This window comes from Mycetomoellerius zeteki, unplaced genomic scaffold (genome assembly GCF_001594055.1).
Source record: "Mycetomoellerius zeteki isolate Tzet28-1 unplaced genomic scaffold, Tzet1.0 scaffold119, whole genome shotgun sequence".
Taxonomy (NCBI): domain Eukaryota; kingdom Metazoa; phylum Arthropoda; class Insecta; order Hymenoptera; family Formicidae; genus Mycetomoellerius; species Mycetomoellerius zeteki.
Genome location: NW_017256116.1, coordinates 891,019 through 910,046, shown reverse-complemented (window position 1 = coordinate 910,046; position 19,028 = coordinate 891,019). Strand labels below are relative to the sequence as shown.

Sequence of the window (19,028 nt, the reverse complement as noted above, 5' to 3'; positions counted from 1 at the left end):
TACGATCTGTATCATTCCCGTCTATCTTTCACTAACGCGACGACGTGGGAGTCGTCTTAAGTCGTCGCAGGGTCGTCAGCACCTCCGTGGGGATATCGATACGCGAATTCGCAATACGCGCGCGCGGCTGACGGCGCAATCGTTGCGAATCGTTGGTGCATGCGTGCGCTCCGGAAGCCGCCTTTGGCAGTCGGCGAGTCGGCCAGTCAGCCATTCGTACAGCCACCAGGGCCAGGGAGACGAGACCGTCAGCGACGATGTCGCTCGTGTGGACGTCCATTTAAAGATGGCCGCGTCGTCGTGGCCGCCTGATCATCGTGTCGCGTCGATCTTAGGCGCGTGACGCGTTCTTCGGGGGATCGCGATACCTTGGACCGACAAGGCCGGATCGTGCGGCGCCCGGACGTCGACATCGGCGGCATATCCGGACACAGATTCGACACGGTCGCAGACGAAACGGCGGATCGCGCCGCCGAACGATGATCTAACGTCTCGCGTGTGTGTGCGACGCGTGTGATACCATGAATTGTCATCAGATACTTAGCGGCGCCTGCAATGCGGGCGACCGCTGCTACGCGGTCGGTTCCGTCGAGGGAATATCCTTCACCGTAAGTTACCATGAAATAACGGTCGCGCTTTGATACGTCACGTCCTTGGCGATCGGCCAACCTCGCCAATATCGCCAAAGGAATTTCGTACGTGATCGTAAAAGTCGATACGCACTCTCGCATTATGGAAGTCAGCTGATCGAATGACACTTTGATTAGGCTTGCAAACGTGGGACGTTTACGTCTCACGAGTTTAGTTTGCTTCGACGAATATGTATATTTTTTATTGTTTTACATGTTTTATCTGATATTTTTGAAGCGTTGGGAATTAAAATTAAAATCTTTTTTATTAATATCTTGTAATTAGTTGTCAAAAGATTTTATCAAAGATAGTAATAGTGTGATAGTGTATCATATCTGAAAGACAAACTTAAGATTTGATAAGATAATGTGATAATGCTTAAATTGATTTGAAGACAGAGTTAAAAGTATGTAATAGTAACAGATTGACTATGATTTATTTATTCAGGCGTATGCAGCTGGTTGCAATATTGTGATTTTGGCCAATAATTTTGAACGAGTTCAAATAATTCCTGGAGCAGTGCACAATTACATCAGGATTAGTTGTCTGGACTGTAGTACAGACACAGGAAAAATAGCTGCAGCCTATGAAAATCAAGTCTGCATTTTTGAGCCGACACCGCTCATACACAGCACCTGTTCACATGTTTGTATCATAATTTTTCTGTTACATATTTTGATATATATTTAAGAACTCATTTACAAATTTTTACTAAATCTTTGTAAATGTTTTTTTTATAGCAATTAGAATACAGATGGGTTCAAACAGGAAGTCTGCAAACAGAATCGAATATTACTTCTTTATCATGGAATTTAGAAGGAACGAGATTGTTAACAGGCGGCGAACTGTTACAATTGTGGCACCAAAATATCACTCCGTTTCAAGAAGAGCACAGTAAGTTTATCCTCTTATAGATTTATTTGTTTTTGTTTCAATAAAATTGATATTTTACATTTAATATTGGAAAATTATCTTCAAGTTGTGCTAAAATATATCGGTATTTTATGATTAGAGATTTCATTTGCATAAAATATATATATACAACAATAAAATATATCTTCTTCTCTGACAATTATTTTAATGCTTGATGAAAATTTCAAAATAGTAGAATTATCGTATTTTTCATCACTTGATGCAGCGACATTACCTACAACTACAAAGCCGAAAACGTTACAAACAGAAGAAGTCAGCACGACCGGAAACAATCATAACGTTACAGCAAACACTTCTCAGGATCGTGAGTTCATTCTTTTCGAGAATGAACGTATAGTGTTGATGTTATTTGCATGTTAATATATCATAGCTTTGCTAACCCACTGCATTTTTATAATCAATTATCTGCATACCTCGTCCAATTAGAGAATTATAGAATCAAAACAAATGCATCAGAATGAACTTAATAAAGTTATTGTTGTGATTGATGTTGCGATAAAATTTTGATTTTGTTATACATGTATGTATATATATGAAATAGTTGCAAACAAAGATTGACAATTTCAATATGATTTAAAAATGTTTGTTTAATCCTTGGGCTTGCCACATTGAACATTTTAATTTACACAGCTTGCTATTGCATAATATGAGAAAATATGCATTATTATTATAAAATATATATTATACAATTTTTTATACAAATGATATAATTTAAGATGTTATCTTTTGCATTATGGAGATATTTTATTAAATATTGATTTTTATTTGTGTTTTAGATATGTGCATTTTATTGTATCTAAAAACAATTAGTTTATTATATTGTTAAAATAAATTTATTTTTTAGCAGCTGGTACAGTAACATTCTCAATTGGAGGGGAAGCTGAAAGTCCAGGGCCTGGAGATACATCCATTGGAAATGATCCAGGTGGTTGGAACTGTGTATGGAAATGTCGTACGGCTACACCAGTCCATCTTATGAGTTTTAGTCCCGATGGCACTTTGTTTGCAACAACAGGAATGAACGATAGATTAGTCAAAATATGGTTTGAAAACAAACAATGTATGTATTTTTATTGAATTATTAACTGATCTTTCTTTATCTATATAAACAGCTATTATAGGCTTATTCTTCACTTCCAGTATTTCCAGCAAAGAGCATAGATCATACAAGTTTTTCTCAGTCCGTGGGTAGTGACAATTTTAGTTTTGTTTATGTTGCACATCCACGTGCTGTAACGCACCTTTCTTGGCGCAAAACAAGTAAATACATGCCAAAGTAAGTAAACCTATGGTCGAATCAATGATACTGATGTTTATATATATTATTTAAGCGATATAACAAAACATTACTCTAAAAATATTTTTTCTACATGTAGAGTTAAAATGTATAACTTTATCATAAATTAACATTTATACGAATAATGTTCATTTCTATCAATGTAGATTAACGTCAACATTGATTTAAACTATTTTTTATTTAACAAAGAATAAAAAAAGATAAAGAATATTTTTTATCTTTTTCTCTAGTTCTAAGAATTAGAAAAGCATAAAGAGTAAATTAAGTCAAGATTAAAAGTTAATCGACATTGGTAGAAACGAGCTTAAGACAAGAAATATATAATGATTCTTCGTATGTAACAAATATACTATTCGTGCTACTGTAAAATGGTTTGTTTTTGTAATAAAAAGATTAAGTAAAGTTAAACAATATAAGAAGCAAAAATAATATTTGCATTTAATAATTCGTTTTCTTTTGTCACAAATTAGAGGCTCTGTATCCAATATGTTGGTCACTTCGTGTCGCGATAATATTTGTCGAGTGTGGGCAGAAACAATACCACCTGAGATCGAAGGTTTAGCTAACATGAGTCAGTTTGAAGGCTCCGATAGGCATGGTCATCATGGCAAGCATCGTCATCATAATATGCACAAACATCGATTTATGCAGCGGCTCAAACATATGAAGTATGTTTGAAGAGATGATGAGAGAAGAATTTGATATTTCTTTATATATTTGCTATTTTAAAGTATAAAGAAAGCTGTATTTTTATAATGCTTATTGAAATAATATATATGAAATTTTGATGAAAAGAGATGATTGTATATAAAATTTTCTGCTTATAGAACATGTTTTCATATTCGACGACATGCTAAACAGCAACATCAAGCTGGCCATACAGCACCGACTTTACCAACGCTTCCATCTACATATTCTGTACACGATTTTCATAATAATTACCAAACTTCTGGTCATTACCCAGGGATGCATTTCCATTTGGCAGCCAGTATTAATGCAGAAACTGGTATAGTATTAATGTTTATTATGCAATACATCATAAAGTAGTATAAAAATTTTATTTTATATTTTTTACATTAATATTACGTCTTCTTTTGAATATTATTGAAATATTGGTAATCGTCAGTGGGTAGTATACCTTCATGTTATAGATATACCGCTAGTACCAAGCCTAATTACTGGAGACCCTGAAAGAGAACCGAATTTTATTTTACACTGGCTAAATAATAAGGAAATGCATTTTACCATGCAAGCCGAAAACATACTGCAGGAATTAACTCGTAAAGTAGTGGAGAAAGAGGAAGGTTTGCAACATCAAGATGCTGAACATGTGGAACATGATTCTGAGGATGAATGTACACCAAGTATGCATTTGATTTATTTGATTGCGTTTATTGAAAATTTTTGAAAAAATACGATTACTAATAACAATGTTCTTTTTAGAAAAAGGAGTTCGGCTGCAAACAGCTCAGAAACCAATCGTTGGTGGCCGGTCAATGAGCCAAGAAGATCACAGTAGTGATGAACATCATACTGCACATACTACCTCATCTCATCACAGTTTAGCACATAGTGTGCACTCTCATCCCAGTCTTAGGTACGTTTTCCAAATATATTTTTCTTGCCAATTCTTTCAACACATTATTATAAATAAAATTCTATTCTATTAAAGAAAATTATATGTTGCAGCAATACAACCTCCATTAATTCTATAGCGACGGATGCAACATCCACAATGAATCACGCACCAGATTCATTGGACACAAAGATAGAAACATTGCTACGTGATTGGCATCACAATCCAGATTTGCTGTTTTCGATACATCCGATAGACGGAAGTTTCTTGATTTGGCATATTGAATGGTTGGACGAATACCACCCCGGATCTTTTCGACAAGCGCAAATTTCATTCTCTACTCGTATTCCGAACGCATTTCCGCTCGGCGACGCATCGACAATGAGTCATAATGTATCGATGTACTCTCACAATACTGGTGGACCCTTATTGAATATTCGTGAAGTTGCAAAATCTTCGACAAAAACAAGTGATTCCAATGAAGTCGCGAATCCCTTACCTAGTCTAATAGAGCAAGACGAGGAGCAATCTACTTTGACCTCCAAAACAGGTCAGGAACTATTGAAAAATATAGAAAATACAAATGATCAAAATCAAACGAAAACTGAAAGTAATGCATTGGAAAGTAATAAGAATGGACAAGACGCGGATCTATTGGCTCATCCTAGTCCGATTGTTTCTATGGTGTCAAAGCACTCGAATGGTACTTTAAATTTATGGCAGTTAACGTTTGCGGATAAAACGAAATTTTCACAAGTGTTGAGCATAGGACATGCATGCAGAGCTTCCGGGCATCGCTTCCGTGTAAACGACATCACTTGCCATCCTGTCTTACCTCTACTTGTGACAACTTCCCATCATAATATACCTGAATTTTCTGGTACTCAGTCAACGGAATCTAACGAAAATCTCGATAGTAAGCACGATTCTAGTAAGGATAAGGATATTATGTCGCCCACTGGATTTTGCAGCGAATTGATATTATGGCGCGTAGATGCTGTGGGGCCTTTATCTAAAAGCGGTGGAGTTTCTGAATTGGCACGTATCAATTCGCCCGAGATATCAGCATTTAGTAACGTAGCCTGGATCCCGACATTATTGCCAAGCACAACATTAGGCAATTTATCCAATTCTCCCAGTGCCTGCTTCGTAGCTAGCGATGGAGAGTGTTTAAGGGTTTATCAAGCTGTTATTGATGCTAGAACGTTACTAGCTGAAGTATCGATCAGTGAGAGAAGAAGCAGGATGATGGATTCTATGGCCAGTCTCTCGACGGATATGTCATCGGACGATGGCGTTAGGCACTCCATTCATGACAGGATAAAAATAGTATCTCAGCAGTCAACCGCGAGACCAGGATGCGTTATACAGCTCGATGCTATTTCCGACGCTACTCATGATTGGCAAAACACGCAGTTCCTTCATGTCTTTCAAGAGCAATTAATTACAGGTGAAAGAAACGATGAGAAGCAACCCGGTATCGACACATCGGCCAATGATTTGGGACTCATGGAGTCTACATTGGACGCTATGGTGGATTTGCAGCAATCGGCAATCTTCGAAGAGCCATTCTATATAGTGGTCCTTGAGCGTACACAGCAGGGCACTACCGTGCACATGTGGCGATTGGTCATAGCGTCGCAACCGGAAACTACTGGTTTATCAGGCTCGATGATGTATGTGCCAGATTCCCATTTAGTTCAAGATGAGGATGATGAGGGAACGCTCGGTAGATTGAGTCATGCGGAAGGCAAACGATCCCGCAGAGCCAGTCAAACCGGCGGCCGGAGTCGTCGCGATAGTCAAGCTGACCTGGACTCAACGTTCCTGCCTCGTCGCCATCAAAACAGTCACGTTCTCATCACCACCACGAAAGTCTGCACGCAAGAATTGCCATTACCTGACAGTGTGGAGGTGATTCATGCTGCTCCCGCCGCGGGACATTTGAGTAGTTCCTCGATATATCCCGCCTGCTTTGCACCATATATTGTTGTCACGGCTTGTAGCGATAGTACCGTGCGTTTTTGGAAATGCAAGGTAACGAAGAAGCCGGATGACAAATTGGACTATGAATGGTGCGAATGGGAGATGACTAGAAAAGACCAGGAATCTACTATTGATATTACTGGCCAACCGTTGAACATAAGCGCTGCTTACAGCGGACGCATTGCTTGCGCTTATAAGTACGGAAAATCGTTTACGCGTCCAACGAAAAACGATCCGGACTCGCGCTACGTGAATCTTTGCGTCGCTATATACGAATGCGAAAGCACGGGTGGCAGCGAATGGATATTAGAAGATACAATTCATCTGAAGAATATTCATCTGCCACGAATACCGGTGGATCAGCATTTGGATCTTAGTTATTTGTATGATAGTAGATTCTTGCAGAAGAAACAACGACTCACTCAGGTGTTACAGACTCTCAGTCATGAGGATATAAGGTCTTCGAGAAACGGAGAGAATGGTGATTCCACGAAAGCTGGTCTGCTAGCGGTTCCATCGTTCAGTACCTTGCAATCTTTGCGAAAATCGATCATAGAGAACGGTAACACGTGTCCGCTCACGCAGAAGCATTTAGTGCAGCTCGATTGGGTATCCAAAGAGGACGGCTCGCATATTCTAACTGTAGGTGTTGGTTCCAAAATTATGCTGTTCACTCCGGTATGCTCGGATCTTGCGCAGGCTAACATGAAAGCAATGAAGGAATCTCAAAGCAACAATAGACCGATACTGAGAAAGACCTCGTCGCTAGCTCAGCCGCAATTCGTCGACGAGATCCGATGGATGAAGTTGCGCAAGATCGAGCTGACGACGGCAGATGGCTTGCCGCCACTACCCATGCAAATATCCTGGGTGCGGGACGGTATTTTGGTCGTCGGCATGGATTCCGAAATGCACGTGTACTCGCAGTGGAAACCGAATCCGAAGAATGATTGCTTCCATTCGAATCTGCAACATCAGGAATCCGATGAGTTCCAAGCGAGTCGAAACTTACGCGATGAGGATCTACGCACATTAGCACACGAGACATCTCAGAGGCGGCTGGCAAACGTGTCTTCCATGCCACATTTGTCGCGTGTTAGCAGCATCAATTTAACGATGCTGGATGCCAAGAAAAAACGTGGTATACAGAACGAGAATTTGAGTTTCGACTACATGCCAGATTACGGGCTGTTCGAAGCATCGAGGATAGCTTGTCCGGTTTTGCCACAGTATCACCCTAAACAGTTGATGGAACTATTGAATTCGGGTAAGATCAGATGGGTGAAAGCTATACTGGCGCATCTTGTCCGATGTATAGGTAGTTCCTGCTCTTTGCGAGCCGACGACGAGAATCTGGTGAAGCAGCGTAGCGGTTGGTCGCGATCGAGAACAATGTCAGTAAGTTACATGGGCACAACATCGCCGCTGGAACCGAGAGGTTCGACTACACAAATACCGGAGGAATTGACGCTGGATTATGCAGAAATTACATCCATCTCCCCACTTCCGTTGTGGACTCTATTGATGGCCGACAAAGAAACGAATCTACCGCATCAGCAAAGCGAGGATAAGCATGATTACAACGAGCTATTCGACAACAATTTGGATGAAGGAGAATCGTTGGATGATATGTTGGATGAGGATTACGAATGTTCGCGGCAAAAGGACAGACGGTCCTCAGTGCCGGAGAGACAAGGGATCTCTCACTTTGGTCCCAGGCAAGGCAGACTGTTATCACGTCTCTTGACTCACACTCATCTTCCAGGACTGTCCAGTCTCGACCAAATGCATCTGCTCGCGTTGGCGGATACCGTGTCAACGTGTAATGTCGATTTCGCAGAAAGATTCGCAATCGATGCGGCAAAAAATGCGATCGCCAAGGAAAATCTAACGGGCATTCCGGACGGCGAAACTGTATCCACCGATTCGCTGGACGACTGTGGCCTCAGATTCCTCTTGGCAATGAAACATTACAATTATCTGATACGCTGCTTACCATTGGTACAAAGAGCGCAATTCCAGAAACAGGGTATCGCATCGAATAATCTCGTGTGGGCGTTTCATTCCGAATCTGAGGAAGAATTACTGGGATTAATTCCGTCTTATGCCAAAGGTCAACCAAAGTGGTCTGTGTTGAAGGAACTCGGCGTAGGTTGGTGGATTAGAAGTAACACGGTACTGAAGAAATGTGTGGAGACAATAGCGAAAGCCGCTTTCCAAGATAAACAAGATCCTTTGGATGCGGCTGTCTATTATTTAGCGATGAAAAAGAAGAATTTAGTGTGGGGTCTGTTTAGAAATAAACGAGACGAACGAATGACCACCTTCTTCTCAAATAATTTCGCTGAGGATCGATGGAGGAAGGCGGCTCTGAAGAACGCTTTCGCTCTGCTTGGAAAGCAACGATTTGAACACGCGGCCGCATTCTTTTTACTTGCCGGAGCGTTGAAAGATGCTATCGACGTGTGCTTAAATAAACTGAACGACATCCAACTTGCGATGGTGATAGCTAGACTTTACGAAAATGATATCTCGTCTCCCAATATGAGAAGATTACTATATGAAGAAATCTTAGGTTGCGATAAAGATGGGCAAAATCAAGATATGAGCAGAGTGCATCCTGATCCTTTCCTGCGTAGCATGGCTCTATGGATCTTGAAAGATTATTCTGGCTCTCTCAATACTTTGCTCTTGACCAATGTCGGTCATATGCATCCGCAATATAATGATGAATCTGATAAACCAGAAGGAACAACAGGTAAATAATATCGATATACTTTGTACATTACGTGAATTAACTCTTAAAATAGACGTTTTATCTTCTAATTTTTATTTCAGCAAATCCAAACGTTTTCAACTTTTATGTTTATCTTCGTACGCATCCATTATTAATCAGACAATATATCGCGTCCACCGCGCAAGATAAGAAGAAAGGACACTCTGTAGTAATTTCGGGATTCAGTTATGGCACAGAGACAAAGAGTCAGCCAGATAAACAATTATTGTTAGAGGATAGTATTACACCATTGGAGAGGCAACTGTATTTCACAACAGCACACGCACACTTTAAGGCTGGCTGTCCAGCCCTTGCTCTTGAAGTTTTATCTAAATTACCTAATAAAGTTATGGAAACAAATGGTGAGGATTCTCCAAGTAAGTAATATATACATATATTCATAAATTAATTGACAAACTATAAATTCTAAATTGAAAATGTTACGATCTTTTTATTTTAATAGGCTTATTAAACAGTCCAAATAAGGCTAGAGCTCAAGATTCTCAAATAGATACCGGTATTATTAATTGGGAAAATAAGTCGAATCCAATAAATAATAAAGGTACGTAGAGCTATCATTATTTTAAATAAAATTTAAAAATATTAAAAATATATGAAGCTAATGAAATATCGTTTTTAGAAACAGCTGGCGATATGGATTGGGGTACATCATCATTTGATTGGTCTCAGAGTAACAAGCACAGGGAAGAAGATAAATTAGAATTAAACTGGGATGATGATGAGACAGGTGAAGGTGAAGACGCCGATAGTCCTCCCATGAGTATGAAACTCGACAAAAAAGAGCAGGATAATGTACACAAGTCAGAAAATGATAACAGTAAGACTTTTCTTCTTTTCCTGGTGAATTAATTTTTACATAATTTTATTATTTTAATAAAAATGACTAATGTTTTAGAAGATGTGGTAAAATCAGCTGGACCATTGGATATTATGGCACAACAGCTAAAATTCGTGGCTTGCTTGAAAATCTTAATGGAAGAACTGTCTACGTTAGCAACAGGTTTTGAAGTGGACGGAGGTCAGCTACGATATCAACTCTACGTGTGGTTGGAACGAGAAGTAGATGCATTGAGACAACTTTGCAGCTACAGTACTAACGTAGACGGAGATGTGAACAACGTAGCAGAATGTAATTTTTCTTATTTTGCATACACATAATTATCATGAATAACATAGTAATAATTTCTCAACAATTATGGATTAATAAATATCGATAATAATGTTAAAAAAAAAATTTTAGATGAAGGAGGTATGGTTGATGATGTGCCACCATATAAACCCGGCGAACAGCCAACGTTACATCAAATACTAGTAGCAGAGAAATTGGATTTTGAAGCTAAAGTACAGAGAGCTGCAAAGAGGAAGAAATGGCTGAAAGGTTGATTGCATTAATTAGAATCTTTATATTATTTAATTAAATGTTTTAATTTCAGAAATTATTTTATTTAACAAACTATTTGCTAATATTTTAGCTTCTAATAAATAAGAGACAAAGACAATTAATTAATATTGTATGATTTTCAGCTAACGAGACATTATTGAGGACATTATTATCGTACTGTTCATTGCATGGTGCATCGGGTGGAGGCTTAGCGTCAGTAAGAATGGAATTGGTACTCTTGCTACAAGAATTGCAACAAGAAAAGACTCAACAACAATTGCTCAGTCCTCTTCCGTTTCCTACTACACTACCCCTACTAAGTGCCAGCGTCGCTTGCAACAAAACTGTCGTCGCTGATCCAGTTCGACATCTGCAAGTATGTCAAAACCTATATTGATTTTTTTTCTTTCGTATCAATATACAATACTAATTATTGTTTTTTATAGTCTCTCGCTCATGATATGCTACAAACGTTAGTAGAGCTACGCAATCCGCCAATGCCTAACAGAAATACACATTATTGCGAAGTATTTATCATGAGAGATTTAGCGGTGGCACTTAGCGCCTGTATTTACCAGTCCCTTTGTGATTCAGACACATTTGTTATGAAACATCACCAGCCTGATAGGTAAATTACATGTTTTTATATTGTAATTAAGTTAATTAAATATTATACAAGATGTTCCTAATCAGATACTATACGTATATATATTGACTATTTTTCAGTTTTCCGGTAGTCGCTGAAGTAGAAACGTCGTCGAGTGGTCATTTGGTAGCCTCAAACAGATACCACCGACGGTATTCGACAGATGACGGTGTATGCATAACTACCTCACCTTCTAAATGGCCAGGCGTGACAAATTTGCGTGCATTATTAGCTCGGGAGAAAGACGAAGACACACCGAAGCTGAATATTCTGCTCTGCGAGGCTTTCGTGGCAACATATATGAGTCTTTTCATCTATGCTCTGTCAAGTTGCGACAGTCACATTTTATATAGACTAGTAGGACAACACTTCGATAACAGTACATGGGCCTCTCTCTTTGGAGGAGGCGTTAAGAAGCTGTTACGTGTCGCGAGCACTACTAATAACCAGGTATAGTCCTTTGTTAGTATATTTTACAAATGTTGCTTTTTTTATCTTTACGTTTCTTTATCAGGGCGGTAATACGAATAGTGTCGAGCGAACCGATAGTGTGACGAGCGAAATCCAAAGTACCGCCAGCGGCATGTGGAACACCATGACATCGTTGACTAAACAACGCGTCAAACTTAATATGAAGCTATTAGGACAGTTTACGGGTCAACAGCCAAATATGAAGGAAGATAAGCCTACATACAGGGAACAGTTTGTTTCACCGCAAATGAGCATGATCTCCTATTTTCTTATGAAGGTATGGATGTTTAAAATAACTATCGAAAGATTCTGCATATCCGCATGTCTGTATTTTGCTATTTGGACTAATTGTAAATCGACACTTTTCTAGCCACGCATAGAGACTGAATATGCAGATGAAATTGATTATGATTCTTCCGATTCTGCGGTATCCGACTTAGATTCTACAGACGATGAGGAAGACGTATTTGATACGGGTTCGAAGCCAAAGACTAAACCAAAGGATAATACAGAGCATAGTAATTCCAATTCGTATAGTTGGAGTGTAATGAGATTAGCAATAGTTAAAATACTGCAACAACAGTTACAAGATTTCTTAACTATTGCCGGCATAGAAATGCAAGGTATGAAATACAATAACTTGTAAATCTCTTAATATATAATATATGACAATGATAACATTAAGATAATGTGCGTTTATTATTTTAGAATTACCTGTAAGTAGTCCGCTAACTCACGGTACACTGGGTATCGTTGCACAATGGCAAGAATCTTTACGTGAAGAATTGGAACTTAAAGGTCCACCCCCAGCGAATTATATACCTGGCTGTGCGCCGGATCCTTCTCCTACACCTGGAAAACCGGCTATTCATAAATATCGATCATTATTAGAGAAAGGAAATACACCTTTTAAGTGAGTACATTTCATTTAGGCCAAGTTCATATTACTGCCAGTTGACTGCCAGTACTGAAACTCTATAGTTCCCGTTACGTATACTATACTGTACTGACAACTGGCAGTAATATACGAACACGGCCTTAATTAAAAATTGAAAATTAAAAGAGAATGAAGGAACTATTTAAAAATATATTCTCATGATTTCAGTACGCGATTGGCATCCGCAGCGCCTACCAATCGTTTATGGTGTTATTTAGTCAGACAGGAATTAGTTCAGGATATTTTCATTCGTGCAGTATTTGGGAAACGAAGATCTCTGTCGACGATACTTGAAAGTAGTCAGTCAGTCGTTGACAGCGTACATCGTGGAACTGGAGAGGATAAGGGTAGTGATAGTGGCACTACAAGTTTGCCAGAACCAGTCAGGATAATCCATAAAGAACAAGATAGCATCAGTGCCTTCTGTCTTAATCAGGTATCTGATTTTAACTTTTTTTCCAATCGTAATTACCTAAGGAAATTTTAAACAGATTTTGCTTGCTTAAGTAGATTGCTTCGACAATATTTTATCTAGATGTCTGCAATATAGTAGTAATATTGACTGATTGAGTGTGATTGATGATGGTATATATAGGTAAACCCAGGTTTAATGGCCCTTGCTACACCTCGGGAAGTACAAGAGATGAACATTTCTCTACTCCTAGAACTTCCATCATGGTTGGAAGATGAATGCGAATTTGATATTATTAATTTGAATAAACAACCTGATCCAGAACCTGTGCCACCAACCAGTTTCTTAGTTATACAGGTATGATTTAACAATATCTTTATATTAATATAATAATAAATTGCATATTTTACACATATATCATTTGCAGACAGCAGCAGATCGTCCTTTGTTGGCGCAGAGTCCTCAGCAAAACAGCCCCCAACCTCATTCAGGTATAGCCAGTCAAAGTGGACGTGGCGCGAGCGTGGTGAGTTTTCAATTATATCACAATTTATATAGTAAATAACATCAAAAGTATCACATTATTATATATATCACAAATTAATAGATTTTTTCCTTAAAAATTAATGAAATCGGTGATAGAATTTATGACATAATCTTAAATATGAGCAAACCAAAGATAAGAAAAACATTTTATTAATACAATTTAAATCATGTAAATATAATTCAAATTAATTTATGTGAAGAATATTTTGATTTTTTTAAATTCCTTATCTATATATTTGTGCTACACTTATCGTTTGATATAACATCCTTGAATGCTGAGTTTATTTTAAGACTTCATCTAAAAATAAAATAAATTTCACTTTCCCTCTTTGTTATGTTGCATTTATTAATTTGTTATTACATCTCTCAGAATATTTATTATTATATCTCAGAGTAGAGAGAATTAATTTTTATTTTGAGTGTAACTGTAAATCTCACTATGTATTGTTTTAATATGCATATGTGTGCGTGAATGTAAAATATGTGCAATTAATCATTACTATGCAAGAGATTGTATATCTAATGAAATTAATTAACTCGCATATAGAAGGCTTATTATAATTGAGGAATTATAACGTATTATAACTGAGGAAGTACTTGCAGTATTTCCAAGACTGATATACAATTTTTAAGTTGCTTACAAGTATTTACAATAAGAGTTTCTTGGCAAATTAACAGGTTTTAAGGAGTTTTTAACGAACTTTATTCACAAAAATCTATATCGAATATAAATTAGGAAGCGTGTTGTCTATCCAGGATATTCTAAGAATCATTATATGTGTACCTAAGTTCCTACATATACATTGTATATTGTTTGACATCACTTCATCTAAAGCGTGTAACAATATCTTTGTTTTGTCTTTGATACAAAGGTAATATTATTGGACAATACTTATACATTGATAGTCAAAATGATACGAGTCTAGAAGCAGTATTTTGCACCAAAGATGATCATAAAAAAATCATTCATTGCATGATATATATATATTAAGACCGAAATATGCACTGTCTCACATATCAGGATACGGCTGAATTCAAGGCTTGCTTTGTTTTACATGATAAATATTGAAAACAAATTTATCACATATCTCTATTTGTGTAAAACTAATAAAGTTTGTTGATTATCTAATGATTATTTCTCTCTTGACTAATCAAAACCATTAACAGTAGCATTTGTCCATTAAACTCTAGAAAGAAAAATTAGCAATTTTCTTATAAGTTATTTTTCGTGAATGGATAGAAAAAAGAGAGAAAGAAAGAGAGAGAGAGAGAGAAAAACATTGCGAGACAAGCCTTGCAAGTCGTGAATGTGATATACTCGGTTAGGGTAGCACAAGTGGTGACGGAGACAATGTTGCTTGTTCAATGCTTGCCTAACATCTAACTTGGTCTGCGTCACTGAACTGGCGGCTCATTCGCTCGCTCAGATGAAGGGGATGCCTGCTTTTCCTGGCTCCCACGACCTGCGTTTCTGTCAATTTGTTGCCGATAGGAGCAAACACTTATTAAAGCCGGTGAGATTTACATCTAACAGACCCTAGTTTATCCTAGTGCAAATTTCATGTTTAACTTTTTTGGGTAACAAGCAGGTATCTGATTTGTAATATGTTAAAGCTCATAATAACGTCGTTTATAACGGTTTTATCGCAATTTCATTGTGAAAATCTAAGATTATCTAAAAAAAAATTAGAATTTCTGAGATTATTAAGAACATTTTTTAATTTTTTATACATATTGCAAGTCAGATATATCTTGAATTTCCAAAGGATCTTACAGTTTAACCGTAAGATTTGTTTTAGAAATATTTAGCCATTATCATTTTATCTAAGAGTTCAATATGCACAATACATTGGTTCGTATTTTTCTTTGCTTACATTATTAGTATATCATATGATAGAAAGATTTATAAAAAAGAAATATTAGCATATACGATTGGCAAATATAATGTTTCATCTGCTCTTGAATATTTTCATGAATGTTATTTATAGTTCATGGATAAAACACCCTGTTCTTATCACAAGTTACGTTGAATATATTAAATGAATATGATTGGATGTGAATTTAATGCATGTACTATGCAAACTGCTCGACTGATTGTACATACAATTTTTTTCACGAATAATGTATCCAATTTTAAACATTACACTTTTCATGTTCTGTCAGTATGAGGATCATAAGACTTGGATGTGTAGAGATCCATTACATTTCGTTATACAATATGAACCCACATTCGTGTATATGTGTCCACATATTAATTCAACGTTTACAAAACCCGTAGAGATAAACGTTAAAACAGCTAATTCTGCAAGCTAGTGAGCCAAAAAGTTTCAGCCGAATATTAGTTACAAATTGTTTTAACTGGAAACTCGCTGCAACGTTTGAAACGCATGCTACATGTTTATTATATGCAACTCCATTAAACCTTTGCGTTAACATAACACCCAGACTGCGTTATATCTTAATATTACTGAATGTGTTTATGAAGTTACGTTTTCTGCTGAAATATTACATCTATAAATGTATATATTTTTATCTTGAATCTTTTCATTCGTAAATTCAATCGATTGTATTCTATTCTGACAGATTCTGAAACATAAAATCGATGGAATCAGGAGAATCTCTTCCCATCCACTTTTACCATTATGTGAGTATATTTGTTACCTTGATAAACGCACGAATATACGTCCTACGAATTTCTCTTCTTCATGATCATACTGAAATAGCAGAAATTATAAAGTAATTAACATGTTTATTATTTTTTTATGTGGCAATATCAGATTTAACCGGATCACAAGATGGTTCTGTATCGTTATGGGAGTGGGGACATCAGACAGCCGTTGCTACTCCGAGAGCACCTGGTACTTTTGCCAAAGTGACTCGTGTGCGTTTTTCTCAGCACGGCAATAAGTTCGGCGTGGCTGATTCCGATGGTCATCTGAGTCTGTTCCAAGTGGCCTGCCGAGAAGGAACGGCTCGACCATTCTTTGTAAGAATCTTGTAATTTATTTTAAAAATGTTGAGAGTATATCATTCAATACGTTTATATCTTATCGGCATTGCCAAATCTGTTTCAGACTTATCAGTGCCACAGCAAAGTGACCTCGGATTTTGTCTTCCTTGGTGCATGCAGTCTTGTAGCCACCGCGGGTCATGGCTCAGAAGGACGGAATGTAGCGTTATGGGACACATTACTTCCGCAAAATAAATCTCTTGTACAAGGTACGAATATTCGATGTATATCACACACACATATATTTAACACGACTTGCTAAGAAATAATTATCCTTTCTTTAATTATGATGCGATTGTATTTCGTTAGGCTTCATGTGTCACGATCAGGGAGCCAGTGCGTTAATCTTGGCACCGCAGCATCAGCTGCTGATCAGCGGCGGTAAAAAAGGCGACATTAATATATTTGATGTGCGACAACGGCAACAAAGGCAGAGATTCCAAGCGCACGAATCGGCTATCAAATGTCTAGCGCTTGATCCGCACGAGGAATTTTTCGTTAGCGGGGCAGGTGATGGTGATATTAAGGTAAAAATATTTATCTCTTCAAATCGCGACTTCTCAATGAGGTGTCATATATTCCTTCGTTTCATACTGTAATGAGCGAACATTTTGTCCACAGATATGGGGTTTGACCGTCCATTCTCTCCTTTATTCGTTTCCTAGTGAACATCCACGATCTAGTTTCTTCAAAAACATAGGACAGGTACTATAATATTGCAATTACCGATTCGTTTAAACGCGAAACAGAGATATAACGTTATCATTTGTTGCCAGGGCGTTACTCAGTTACACGTGGATTCCGCGGGTCGATTGTTTTCATGTGGAGCAGATGGTTCGATGAAAGTCCGTCAACTGCCAGAACGCGATTGTGTAATACAAACGCTTTATTAGGATTAAAAAGGAGAAAAAAGTTGATGAAAAAGAAGTGAATACCGTGTAAGTATATTACGCAAAAGAGCCGATATTTATTGATTATGTATATATATATGTGTATATATATATATATACATATATACACATAAATATGAAAGGCGAATCGTTAAAGAAATCCGCGCAATTAATTGATTGCTGTTGTACGATATATCCACTACTTTTACATACGAACCGTGCAGACGGTACGGCATCTCTTTGCATGGCTAGTGTGTTGTGACAAGCTAATATATCGGGTGTTACATTTATAAATATATATATATATCGTTTCATCGAGAGCTACTTTATTACATAATAAAGTAGTGAATTCTGCACGAATATTGTTGTTGTTGTCCAAAACTGAAGCTCTTATAGTCTAAACATAGTGAAATGTAAAATCTATAATCTTAGATAGTCTCAAAGTGTTTCCCCGATCTAAGAAAAAAAGAAAAAAAAAGAAAACCAAAACAGCGAGCAGATACACAAATAACTGTAGCGCCAACAAAGCTGCGGAAACAGCACTGTGTTTTCCTTAAAGTGGATTTCGTATGGAGCAGCATATAATACTAATGATCATTCCTTTCACATGAAAGTAATATTAAACGATTCGATAAATAATATGTAATAATCTTCACGTACCTTCATATTTTAATATGTAATATATGTATTTATATAAAGATCAGTTAATGAATTCTACTATTTAGCGGCGGATAATTTAAAGACGATTTAGCCGATTTTCATAGCGGTTATTGATATAGAAAAACGAGATGTTTCTTTGTGTTAATAAGAAACTTTCTGTGTATTATTTGTTGAAATAGGGACAGTGCGTGCGTAATATAAGTTATTGTTCTGTAATATAGTTTGATAAATTAATTCGAACGGATCCTCATGTATTCAAGGTACCCCACTGATGCTTTTTTTCGTCTCATCGCTACTATATATATATAATATACAATATATTCATAAGATATGTAAAACACGACGGGCAATTTTGGATAATGAGTAAAATACAGAGGTTGAAATCTGTGTTGCCTTCTAATAAACTCTTTGTATCTCTTTATCTGAATATGTGTAATATAGTTACTTCATGAGAGAGAAATGTAACGCGTTTATCTTATCACGTATGTATTTACAGAATTATTTAAAATCGGCGATCACACAGCAAATGATAGAATAATAGCCCCGATGATTACGTTTTTTTAAAATTATTTAAATCTATTTAAACTTCACAAATATTTCACAGATTGCTAGATAAATGTATTTTTCTCATATCCAGTTTTGTAAATATCACGCGAATTGTGATCAAGCACCGTTCAATACGAACTTATTTGAAGATGTGTAACGCCATAATTTTTAAATTAGTATTGTTTCTGTCGCTATAAATTTTTCGCAAGTAATTGTTACTAGTATGATTCTGTTATAAAGTATATATATACCTAAAATTATGAGCTATAACAAAGGATTTATTTTTGTTAAATACACTTGTTGAATGACA

General features: G+C 37.0%; 1 protein-coding gene across 5 annotated transcripts; it reads left to right on the top strand.

Moving 5' to 3' along the window:
* The first annotated feature begins 234 nt into the window (after positions 1-234).
* Positions 235-18,766, top strand: Rbcn-3A (rabconnectin-3 alpha). 5 transcript variants are annotated; one of them, XM_018459794.1, is made up of 32 exons: positions 235-608; positions 1,078-1,275; positions 1,371-1,524; positions 1,769-1,867; positions 2,408-2,623; positions 2,704-2,839; positions 3,331-3,528; positions 3,688-3,866; positions 4,012-4,224; positions 4,304-4,457; positions 4,550-9,180; positions 9,261-9,575; positions 9,662-9,760; positions 9,839-10,036; positions 10,115-10,348; positions 10,460-10,597; positions 10,744-10,976; positions 11,047-11,228; positions 11,327-11,696; positions 11,761-11,994; positions 12,088-12,340; positions 12,426-12,630; positions 12,823-13,090; positions 13,250-13,423; positions 13,494-13,592; positions 15,040-15,126; positions 16,196-16,256; positions 16,390-16,598; positions 16,687-16,831; positions 16,932-17,149; positions 17,244-17,327; positions 17,399-18,766. In XM_018459794.1, exons 1-32 carry the CDS (start codon positions 522-524, stop codon positions 17,513-17,515), a joined length of 10,188 nt encoding a protein of 3,395 aa, XP_018315296.1. In that variant the 5' UTR covers positions 235-521; the 3' UTR covers positions 17,516-18,766. The 5 variants fall into 5 exon arrangements, with proteins under 5 accessions (XP_018315296.1, XP_018315316.1, XP_018315310.1 ...); XM_018459814.1 differs by lacking the exon at positions 1,769-1,867 and having other exon boundaries at positions 2,411-2,623; XM_018459808.1 differs by lacking the exon at positions 1,769-1,867.
* The last annotated feature ends 262 nt before the right edge of the window (positions 18,767-19,028 follow it).

Bases quoted from the DNA above. Each gene is read 5' to 3' on its own strand.
- Rbcn-3A (XM_018459794.1), top strand. From the start codon at position 522: ATGAATTGTCATCAGATACTTAGCGGCGCCTGCAATGCGGGCGACCGC. The intron at 9,181-9,260 runs GTAAATAATATC...TTTTTATTTCAG, and splicing joins TAAACCAGAAGGAACAACAG to CAAATCCAAACGTTTTCAAC. The intron at 16,257-16,389 runs GTGAGTATATTT...TGGCAATATCAG, and splicing joins CCATCCACTTTTACCATTAT to ATTTAACCGGATCACAAGAT.